The 11,575-nt window shown below is 36.5% G+C and overlaps 5 protein-coding genes across 5 annotated transcripts; 3 read left to right on the plus strand and 2 right to left on the minus strand.

The window, feature by feature from the left end:
• Window positions 1-317: 317 nt before the first annotated feature.
• Window positions 318-2,361, plus strand: L201_002777 (uncharacterized protein; the record flags this gene model as incomplete). The annotated part of the gene is made up of 3 exons (XM_066218545.1): window positions 318-1,634; window positions 1,725-2,168; window positions 2,236-2,361. 3 exons carry the CDS (start codon window positions 318-320, stop codon window positions 2,359-2,361), a joined length of 1,887 nt encoding a protein of 628 aa, XP_066074642.1.
• Window positions 2,362-2,980: 619 nt separating this feature from the next.
• On the minus strand, window positions 2,981-3,789 carry L201_002778 (uncharacterized protein; the record flags this gene model as incomplete). The annotated part of the gene is made up of 4 exons (XM_066218546.1): window positions 2,981-3,136; window positions 3,210-3,266; window positions 3,381-3,684; window positions 3,782-3,789. 4 exons carry the CDS (start codon window positions 3,787-3,789, stop codon window positions 2,981-2,983), a joined length of 525 nt encoding a protein of 174 aa, XP_066074643.1.
• A 1,313-nt stretch (window positions 3,790-5,102) lies between these two features.
• On the plus strand, window positions 5,103-7,093 carry L201_002779 (uncharacterized protein; the record flags this gene model as incomplete). The annotated part of the gene is made up of 8 exons (XM_066218547.1): window positions 5,103-5,264; window positions 5,324-5,357; window positions 5,437-5,739; window positions 5,833-6,003; window positions 6,102-6,424; window positions 6,529-6,686; window positions 6,841-6,974; window positions 7,056-7,093. 8 exons carry the CDS (start codon window positions 5,103-5,105, stop codon window positions 7,091-7,093), a joined length of 1,323 nt encoding a protein of 440 aa, XP_066074644.1.
• Window positions 7,094-7,367: 274 nt separating this feature from the next.
• L201_002780 (T-complex protein 1 subunit alpha) lies at window positions 7,368-9,645 on the minus strand (the record flags this gene model as incomplete). Its single annotated transcript, XM_066218548.1, has 9 exons — window positions 7,368-7,727; window positions 7,814-8,433; window positions 8,505-8,686; window positions 8,759-8,881; window positions 8,967-9,118; window positions 9,196-9,289; window positions 9,357-9,411; window positions 9,490-9,544; window positions 9,610-9,645. 9 exons carry the CDS (start codon window positions 9,643-9,645, stop codon window positions 7,368-7,370), a joined length of 1,677 nt encoding a protein of 558 aa, XP_066074645.1.
• A 358-nt stretch (window positions 9,646-10,003) lies between these two features.
• L201_002781 (uncharacterized protein) lies at window positions 10,004-11,396 on the plus strand (the record flags this gene model as incomplete). Its single annotated transcript, XM_066218549.1, has 4 exons — window positions 10,004-10,340; window positions 10,412-10,572; window positions 10,664-11,149; window positions 11,259-11,396. The coding sequence occupies 4 exons, from the start codon at window positions 10,004-10,006 to the stop codon at window positions 11,394-11,396; spliced, it is 1,122 nt and encodes a 373-aa protein (XP_066074646.1).
• Window positions 11,397-11,575: the final 179 nt, after the last annotated feature.

The raw sequence follows: 11,575 nt of genomic DNA on the forward strand, positions 1-11,575 counted from the left end.
TGATCATATCAACTTACCGGTATCTCCGATAACCTATCATTCCCATGTCAATCAGTTAGCATAACAGTAAATTGTTATTCACCATCATCAATCACCTGATATATAAGATACCATATTGTCTTCTTGGTTACTCACTTGTCTTACCTGAATAATTTACGAATCTTCCATTGCTTTTCCAACACAATAAGGGGGCCTTCCTAGTAAAACAGCATAATCGATTAATCTTATCATATCTCACAAATTCTAAAGTTGCAACCAATAATCCATATGGTTAAGACCCACAATATTGATAGAGGGGAAATATACGGAATTTTATTATGAGTAGATATAATAATGGTAATCCACCTATTATTGGAGGATTCACACAATCGTTAGACTTTATAAATAATAATCAAATACCTGCACCACCAAGTGAAATTTCAACCACAAGCTCAGAAGCTACTTCTTCACCTTATATACCAACTCCCTTATCATCCACATCAAACGATTTACCTTTGCCTAAAGTAACTCATTCACATAAATTATCAAATCCATACCAACGTCAATCACAACAACAACCCTATCAAAATCTCCAACAACAACTCGTATCATCTAGCTCAAATAAAGATTTGACCATACACGAACCACCTTATATACCGTCAACTTTTTTACCTTCTTACTATTCTGAATCCAGATTTCCACACGCATCTCCTTCTTCCTCGACATCACAAAATCGTATATATCAAATAGCAGAAAATGATATTGGAAATGAAGATGGAAATGGAGTAAATAATTCAAGCTCTTCTAGTAATCATGATCCAACAGCGTGGGAAAAATTGTCAAAATCAGGTCCATCACAATTTGATTTACTTGAAGGTATAAATTTACCTTTCTCTTCTTCTATAAAACAGAAATATAAGAAAGGGAGTAGTAGCAGTCATAAAAAAGGAAACGATTTAGGGATTAAAGGATATACAAGTGTAGCTTTAATGGATTTAGCTGGATTACCACATAATAGAGATTCAGATTTGATCATGCCAGGTCAATTTGATTTACCAGTGTATAATGCTTGGAGTGGTGGTGGTGGAGGAAGTACAAATTCAAATTCGAATACCACTGGACCAAATAGGATGGTAACAGGTTTAACAACTTGGCAACCTGGTCCATCATCCACTTCAGCATCACAATTTATGCAATCTCAATTTCAATCTCAATCTCAATCTCCTTCACAATCCCAAGACCAACAAACAAATTCACCTTTCTCTACAGGAAGACATATCTCAGCTTCACCACATCAAAATCAAGCACATTTAGCTTCTACCTCATCAACATCAACATCAGCAAACGCTTCACCTAGATTCCAACCTTACCCAAGAACTAATCAACAACAACGTATCATCTCATCAGCTTCACCAGCAACTTCATCAAACACAATGTTACCTCCACCTAATCCCCAAAATCAACAATCTTCATCTTCAGCAGCGTTAACTCGATCGTGGTCAGAACCAAATCTACCTGAAAATACACCTCTCAGTGCCGGTTATCCAGGTAACATGTACGCAAATGTACCTCTTCCTGAAGGTTACATGTCAACTCCGCCTTTTGGTGGTAGGGCAATTGATCCCATCAGAATAGGTGTAGACGAATTTACGCAAGTGAGTAAAGAAACACACATATATACATACCTTAGCAAAGCATGTTAGCCTATTTGAGGTGATGAAAGTTAACGATAGATTCCTTTGCAGGCGTATGAAATGTACAATCATATACTATCAGCGATTCCATACATCATACCTTCCACTCAACCTGAACTCTCGACGTCGTCATATGCAGCACAGAATCAAAGTCAAGCGCAAGCCGATCCAACTGTACCCAGACAAACATTCGATTCACTAGTCTCATTGGCAGCGGATTCTTATCATTTACTAAGTGGATCAACAGCCTCAGTTCATCCTTCTGTTATGCCATTAAGTGATCAACCATTAGGATCAGGAAACTGGCAAAAAGGTAAACGTAGAAATTCGAATTCTTCACCTGGTCTATCTGGTGCAAATGGTGGTAATACCGAAGTAGTGGGAAGTAGTGGCGGTAGTAAAAAAGCAGCAACAAAATGTTTAGGTTGTGGAGCTACTGAAACGCCTGAATGGAGAAGGGGTCCAATGGGTCCAAGAACTTTATGTAATGCTTGTGTGAGTCTGGATCTTGCTGGAATTTTTCGTTACTTTGCTAAATATTTCGTGTTATTATCACCAATAGGGTCTTGTGCATATGAAGCTACAGCGTAAAAAGAAAAAACAGGAAGAAAAAGCTAGAGCTGCCGCCGCCGCCGCTGCAAGTGGGCCATTGAGTGGTAATATTGGGAATTTAGCAAAACCTGGATAGCATTTGTCATAGGGCGAATATAAATATAAAAAATCTTAAGCCGAGCACATTAGCCCATGATGTGATCGCGACAATCTCCGAACTACTTGGACGTATTAGCACGAAGTCAAATTCTAAGCAGTAAACGAAATGTGAGAAAATGCTCGACGGATAAACACGAGAATCATTAACGGAGACGAGTGGAAAAGCAAGAATTAAGAAATCACAAAGACGTTGTATCAATCACTCAATATCTAAAAGAATCATTACAACATACTTATTATCATTCACACTAAAATAATGGGAATTGGGAAATTCAAATTGTATATCGTTAGGGAATTGTACAGTAAATGGAAAAAGGTCATAACATTACAGTATAAACATATGTACTGTACTTAGCATTTTTGGGTATGAATAATAACAAAATGGAAAATATGATCCCATTCTGGTACACGTCTGTCTCTACTTCGATTTTTACTTCCCTGATGTTCGCATTGAGTTTGTTCACAATGATGAAGTGAATCAGAGGAGTTTACTGAATTTTACGTCAATATTTGGTATATACCACCATGTCGGGTGTTATCCGTCTGAATCAAGTCATTATCACATTTTTTGCATCATAGCAGTATCATTAATTTCGTCACCTTCTTAACCACCAAACTACTACAAAGATCCATAACACTATCAATAAAAAACCCATAAACCAACACCAATTCCCACCTTGTCTTTTTGCCATTTTATTCATTCTTTTAAAAGTTCCACCTAAAAAAGATGATGTGGACGAAAATTTATCATTCTAATCATAGTTAATGGATATTAATAGAGAAGTTAGTATGGCATAGTCTTCCAGAAGTTTCGTTTCCACATACCATGTCACCTAATAATACATTACTATCTCTTACTTCATTCCCTATACCGACTGTAATCTATTTCAGGGAGGGAATATCAATATTGAAATTATCAGTTTTATCTTTCGTTGCCTTACCAGAGAAGAGACATATTATTTTAACTTTCAAGGAAGTAAAATGAATCCCACTTACATCTTTCAATATTTTAACTTTCCCTAATAATCCTTCTAACCTCTCATCATTTTGACCTTCAACTTCATGTGTAGTTCTAGTATATCCACTACCTGATCCACCAGCCAAATAACCACTTTGCGGAGTCTGTCCACCACTATTCATACCACCACCAAAAGGTGATTCAGAATATTGTGATGCATTTGATGCAGGTCTAGGAAAAGGTGATACCCTTCCGGATGATGGGCCTGAAGGTGGATATAATATAGGTGAAGGTGTATTTGGATTATTTGATGAATGTAATCCTGGATTACGTTGTGTTAGACTATCATATGAATAGACTTTGTCAATGATTTATCGTTTGATTTGAAGGTATTGACCAGCATTTCTTGAAGTTTGTGATAGAGAGAATAGTGACTTACCGACTCATCTTGAATTTATCGAGAAAGCGGACGGGAGAATAGCAAGGATTATTGTTTTAAGTTTGGCTCAATATTCAGCCTGTGTTTGCTTTTGTTATATTTGAGGTCTTAGAGTTGAATGCCGTCTATACTTTTGGCCTGATCATGCCTAGACAAAGTCAGTCTACATGGAGTAGTCAACGTCACAAGCTCAAGAAACAGATAAAATTCGAGCGGTTATATCTGGCTATCAGTTGCTTCGAATCTGAATGACGCAAATAGCCTACAACGCGATGTGGCGTCTTGCTTTTAATTCCTAACCACAAGTTATCATATTATTTCTTATCATACTGCTCGGTTCTGTATATAACGACTAGCCTCTAATCGGCTTTTAAGCGTTTCCTAATATCTTCTTCTCTCAACTATGAATATTTCTCGTGTTTACAATGATTCAGCGATGCACAGTCGACGTTGACGCCTTTCATTTTGGCAAATCAGTATATATTGCTGCAAGCTACCTCAGTTCTGTACAAGGTTTTATCGTCTAGTGGTTAGGACACTTGGTTTTGAACAGTTCGTTCGAAATCTCCTCCCCTTGAGCCAGACGGTTCCAAGTAACCTGGGTTCGAATCCCAGTAAGACCTTGATTTTTTGTGGTGTTTCGTTTCTTTCACATTACACATTACTTTTTCTTTTTATGTACACACGAAATCAACTTGCGGCCCGCATAGTAAACAGGTGAAGGACAGAGAATTGATGATTTTCGCAAACTGCGAGGAGCATGGAAGTTGAAAAGATAGACTTTGTCACAAAAGAAAGGGAGACCCCAATCCGACACAATAGTTATCTAATTGTTTTGTCCGAGCATGCCGGAATCTCTTAAGATATCGGTAAGTGTGATGAAATTACCCGATAACGTCCATTCTGTCATTCAACTTGGATCACCTCTACTCGTGATAACAATGAGTTGATCTATAGCGACACTTGCAGCATTAGTGATCGACCTTCGTAACATATATCATTAGAAGCAACACTCTTTTCGAAGGCACTACGAGCTTATCATAAAGTCTTTCCTTCTATTCCGATCAACAAGGTCTCAGAAGAGCCAAACGAGTCAATTCGAAACACGTTCTTCGTTATTTCCCTTGTTGACCTCGAATAGACCTTGTCCTTCAGAACACTTCAGGAATAAATAGCTTCATCTTCTAATTTCTTCCAGCAACATAGCTAGATATATCCACAGGGTTGATCTCCTTCAACACCATTCACCACATCTTCCCCGACCATTTTCACATTTTCAGCTTACGATATACTATCCAAGACACAAACAAGATAATACGAAATGTCTACCACAGAAATAATCACATACCTTAGATCACTTGAAGCGATAAGGGATCGATCCAATCAAGTTTACGAGCTAGGTAAACGAGGTAAACTAGACCATTGGGATTTCCATGAAGATAAATTAGATGATGTAGTGAATTATTGCGCTAAGATCATTGAGGTGAGCGACTGTAGGTAAATCTGACAGAATAGTTATATCTTATTGACATCGAATTACAGAGGGATTTCGGTACAGATTACGCTAAAATACCTCGTAAGTGTATTTTCCATCTCTGCATCCAATACGACTATCGCTATTCACGATGCTGACCAATTTTTTACCTATATGTTAGCTCATTGCCGTCGAAATCATTTTATAACACCCAATCGAGACAGAATATCAATTTTACTTTCTTTACCTGGATTCCCATCTTCTTCAAATCCACTTGAAAGAGCAAGCTCTTTAATTGATTTATATTTAGTTTCAGTTTTACTTGATGCTGGTGCAGGTCCAAATTGGTCTTATACTGAACGTGATTTCAATTATAATATTTCATGGAAAGGTGGTAGAAGTGAAGGTTTAGCTGTTGCAAGTTATCATATGTTTATTGATGGTTTGTTTTCAAGTGATAAAAATAAGAAATTTCGAGTTGATTGTGAGTTGGTTTATTCTCGATATGAGGTATATTTGCTATGGTCTGATTGGAATGTATACTAATTGTCTTTTTACCAAACAACCCTATTGATAGCCAAGGGGTTGAAGAGTCTTACACCTCAAATATTATCAAAATACCTTCAAATCTCAGAGAATAATCCAATGGAAGGTTTAGATGGTAGATGTAATTTACTTATTAAACTTGGTGATGCCTTGGACAAAAGACCTGATATTTGTAAAAATGGTAGACCTGGTGATATTTTGGGTGAGTATTTCAAGTCATCAAATTCTGCGAAAAAGTAGATTTGATTTCACCTTACTGAAGATGGACCACGATTGTGTTACTGACTGAATTGATTACAGAATACTTTTCATCTAAGATCAACAATGATATTCTACATCTCAACGAATTCTGGTCAACATTGTTTGAACTTTTATTACCAATCTGGCCATCACGAACAACTTTACCTTCATACCCCAATGAACCATTAGGTGACGTATGGGTATGTCAATCTTTATCTGAATCTTTAGATAATAGTGGACAAGAAAGGAAAGAAGGTGATGATTATGTTGTTTTTCATAAATTAACACAATGGTTATGTTATTCCTTGATTGAAGCTATAGAATCACAAACTGAGTGGAAAGTTGAAAGTGAAAAGGGTAAAGGTCAAACTGGTTTACCTGAAGTAAGTCATCCCGATTTTTTGTTTCTATATATGAATTCAGATAGACATTGGAAATAATGTACTCGTCGAGGCTAACATTAGAATTGTTTGACTGCAAATTCTAGTATCGAAATGGAGGTTTATTAGTTGATTTAGAAGTATTGAATATTAAAGCGGAATCTTTGGGTTCAAATGCTTATCCAAACGGTAAAGATAAACCACCCCTTTTAGAACCTTCACATCCTGCTGTTATAGAATGGAGAGCAATGACTGTCATCTGTCTGTAAGTTCGAGTTCACATACCCGGCTCATCCTTCTTAGACCTAGCAATATATGTTATTCTCTACAAGTTGTCCTATATTGTACACTGAAGGTCTTGCCAAGGTAATTTATACCTTAGAGCTGACCTTTATGCAAAATGATCTGATCAAATATAGCGATAAAATCCACGAACTCATATGTACAAAACTTGGTGTTTCACCTGAAGTTCTGGGTCTAGCTCAAGTATTAGAAGCTGCTACTTGGAAAGGTGGTAGAGAAATCGCTAAAGAGAAAAGACAGGGTGGTGGACGTGAGTCATGTTTCTGTGGTTCTCTTGCTTATTCATATACAAAGCGGGATTAAGCTAATTGAATGCATGTGATCTTAATAGCTCCCGTCGACATCATCACTGATGGTACTGTCTTTTAGGATACCGTTTTCGCCCGTATATGTAGTACGAGAGTATGATGCTAGCGGCTTAACTTCATGTTCATATCCTTCGTGCGATTCACTCCACAGTCTCAGCTCTCCTCATGCCCTTTGTAGATTCGTTTAGATTTTGCAGTCATATTAAAGTTGTCATGTATATAATTCATCATTTTTCATCGATATGAACTATAACTTTTAGTTTTATATTTTACCTCTATATACACATCTTCAACTTTAACCCCATTCCCTCAATCCAACTATGATGATAGTATTTCTAATGACCATGAGGATCAACTTCTTCTTTTCTTTCAGGAGCGACTTGAATTGAATCATCAATTCTTAAAAGTGAAGTAGCAGCTTCTAAAGCAGATTTTAATGATTTTATTTTTGATATTGTAGGTTCTAAAACACCTTGTTGTTTATTATCAATTACTTTACCATTAATTAAATCTAAACCATAAAACATTAAATTTCTTTTTGGATCATTTATTGATACATTTTGTGCAGCATTGTGATATGCTCTCAATTTTGCAACTAAATCTGTTGAATCTTTTGCTGCATTTAAAGCTAATGTTTTAGGTATCGTTAATAATGCTGATGCGAATTCTGCTATAGCTAATTGTTCTCTTGAGCCCTGAAACATTTTCAACAATGATAATCGTCAGTAGGAAGTGCTTGAAATTATGGTAGTGTAACTGTAGAAGGTCAAGTTATACTCACCAAAGTAGTAGCGAAATTTTCTAAATAAATACTTAAAGCAGTTTCTACAGCACCACCACCTGGAACAACTGAACCAGATTCTAAAGTTCTTTTAATAATTGATAAAGCATCATGTAAAGCTCTTTCCATTTCATCTAACATATAATCATTTGCACCTCTTAAAATAATTGAAGATGAATTAACGATTTTTGTACCTTTAACTAAAATTAATTCATCATCTGAAATTCTTTCTTGTGAAACTTCTTCTGCAAAACCTAAACTTGAAGATTCAAAAGTTTCTTCACCTTCTAAATTTGCTAAAGAAGAAATTAATGTTGCTCCTGTTGCTTTTGCAATTCTTCTTAAATCTTCTTTTCTACATCTTCTAACTGCCATTGCTCCAGCTTCAACAAATTCTTTTAAGCATAAATCATCAATTCCTTTTGTAGTTAAAATTACATTAGCTCCAGCAGCTAATATTTTCCTAACTCTTTCCAAAGTAATTTCAGATTCTCTTGCTCTAATCGCTTCTAATTGTTCAGGATCATCAATTGTTATATGTACACCTAAATGCATTCTTTGTTTTGCCAAGTTCATATCAAGACATGCAATTTTGGCATTGTTGACTTTAAGTTTCATAGCTAGGTGTATTTCATCGTGAATCAGCTTATATTCACAATCAGATATAGGCAATGGACAGGCAATCACTTACCATGAGAGGCCACAGTACAGTTCAAAGCGTAACCTTTAACCATGAAACTTTCTCTTGCAGATTTACCGTGAGCTTTAAGGACATTGACAGCTTTGACTGGGTATTTCTTTTCTCCTTTAGCATTGATGGTTTTGACAGCAAGCATGGCATCAACAGCAAGAGGGGCAAAGAAATCATCATCGCTGAAATGATACGATATTAGCTAATGCACACTTCTACACTTCATAATGCTATGAGTGGCCAGTTTGACTCACGCAGCAAGAATCTTAGAACTCATAGAAGTTTTAGCTACGTTAACTAATGAATCTTTACCGAGTTTATCCACTTTAGTTGAAAGTTGTTCGGCCATAAATCGACAAGCTTCTTTACATGCGAGTCTACATGAACAGGAAATGTTGGCGTTAGTCAGCAAAGTGCAATCGGATGAACAGCGGTCAGCAAGAAAAGCAGACAGATACACACCTGTAACCAGTTATAACAGTAGTTGGGTGAATTTTATTTCTAACTAATTCATTTGCTCTTCTAAGTAATTCTGAAGCTAATAAAACTACTGAGGTTGTACCATCCCCAACTTCTTTATCTTGCTGAGTAGCTAATGATACTAAGATTCGAGCCTAGATATGCGGAATGAGATTTGTCAGTCATCTGTTTCAATTGATCATCAAATGTTGCGCTGAACAAGTTAACTTACAGCTGGATGAGCAACCTCCAACAAAGATAAAATAGTTGCACCATCATTTGTAATAGTAACATCTCCTACATTGTCCACTAACATCTTATCCAAACTATAAGACAAACAAGCGTTAGTTCATTAAGCCTCACACAGCTGCAGATTGATTAGACACTACTCACCCTACAGGACCTAAAGATGATTTTAAGATATTTGATACAGTTTGACATGCGGCGACTACACAGATTGTAAGTCACAGGTCAGCTATCTGAGCGGAGATGATCCTGTACTGAATGCTGGTCATGTGGTGCTCACCATTTGCGTCTCTAACTTCAGCACCACTACTTCTTGTACCACCTAAGAAGAGGCCCTAGCACATTTGATTATATATCAGCTTGTATGATCTTCTTTGTGGAGAAGGAAGGAATAGCTTACCGCTCTTGGATCACGTTGATACATTGTAGATGCCATCTTGATATGTTGATTTTATATGATGACAGTCAGTCAACGAGTGAAATTATATCCTTGAACCGAAGAAGAATCAAAGAATGTTATTGCTGGATTTCAACTTTTCTTGAGCTTTGAGCAATCACGACGCGCTATAAGATGATGTTGAGGATTTTGGTGGAAGAAAACTCGTAGAATCATTGACGGAATCAAATTTATTATCATTATTATCACTGTAGCCAAAATGACCTCCACCTTTCGAGTATGGCCACCAAAAGAAGAGGATGACTATTGCTTTAAATGACTTTATGAAGGTGTATTATTGCTTCTTCTTCAGCTCATCAAACTGGGAGCAAGAGCCACAAGTAAAAGCTTCAACATTATGGCAAGACCTACAATATTGATGAAGGTGGTGTTGAATGTTGTACCACAATCATCATCTCGTATTCGAATACTTCCCCGTCATCGGATAATAGCGAATAGGATCAGCTTCCCTCCACACAAATTCACTAGGTCATATGCTACCCATAAATCGACTACCACACCATCATCCTCATCATCAAGTGCAGAAGCTACAGAAGACTTGTTGAGAAATACAGGATCTGCAAGAAGAGCAGCTGAAGGTCCAGAATCTGTAGGACCATTTCCTTTAGGTGTAGGCGCAAGTGGTAGGAGGAAAACATGGAGATCATGGAGGGAATTAGGAATAGGTGGGAAATGTAAGCTCATTTACCTTTCATTCGATCTCAGAACGTTCTCCTTATTAATTTTCTCCCATGTACATATATAGTGGTTAGAACAACCCAACAAACAGGAAATTTAGCTGTTATTTTGATTGGAGGAACATTATTTGTTATTTTAACATTATCATTAACAACAGAATTATTTGCGAAAAATTCACCTTCAGTTTTATATTCAAAAGCAATTGATATGATACGTGATTCTGATGCAGTGAGTAGTATTATGATCTATCTGAAGTAAAAACAAAGGTAGTATTTTACTAATGATATAATCATATTCTGAATTTGAATATTCTCTTCAGTTAAATCCACATTTATTACCACCATTAAAATTCACACATACACCAAATTCATCTGCTCCAGTCAGAGGATCATCACCTATACCACATACATTTATAAAAAATCCAAAATCAAATCGTGATCACATGTTATTAACTTTTTGGATTCATGGTAGAAGTAAAGATGAACCTGAATCTTTGGGTTGGTTAAAATCGTTTTATAAAGATTTGGAAGGATATGGTAGAAAAGGTTTAATTGCTGCTGGTTTAATAAATGAGAATGAAATGGAGACTATCAATCAGATCTCGTTATTCAATGATAACAAGAAAGAGGCAGAAATACCTATTCAGCATGAACAAGGTACATTAAGTAAATGGTTTGGTGGATTTACATCATCCTTGAGAAGCTCAGCTTTAGGTTCAAGTTCATCAGCTAAAAAAGATAGTTTAAGAGGTTTACCTCCTCCAGGTACTTATACAGTCGGTGAATGTCGAGCTGAATATGTCAAAGTGAGTCTTCGCATTTTACTCGCTTCCACCTCCCTTCATATAATACCTTCTTCAGATCCTTTTTAACACTGTTCTGGGTTGAAGCTGGCTAATACTGTAATCTCTGCAGAACGCTTCAGGTCAATACACTTTGTTGTCTTTAGCGGTTGATATACCATCTTCGAGAGCCGCTTATCCTTCGAGAGCAGTAATTTACCAAAGTCCAGAAGCTGCAACTGAAGGTTTAATAGGTAATCGAATAAGGTAACCCGTTATATAGGTAAATGGAAAGAAGGATCATGCATTCTAGTTGTACTACTCATTAATATTGGTATATCTGCTTACAATCTAATATGAAGAAAGACGACAATATCTACATATAGAATTGATCGAGGTGGGAAAGCAGACTAAAAAAAAAATAACTACAACTCTACGGAACCAGCCTTT

This window comes from Kwoniella dendrophila, chromosome 3 (genome assembly GCF_036810415.1).
Source record: "Kwoniella dendrophila CBS 6074 chromosome 3, complete sequence".
NCBI classification, from domain to species: Eukaryota; Fungi; Basidiomycota; class Tremellomycetes; order Tremellales; family Cryptococcaceae; genus Kwoniella; species Kwoniella dendrophila.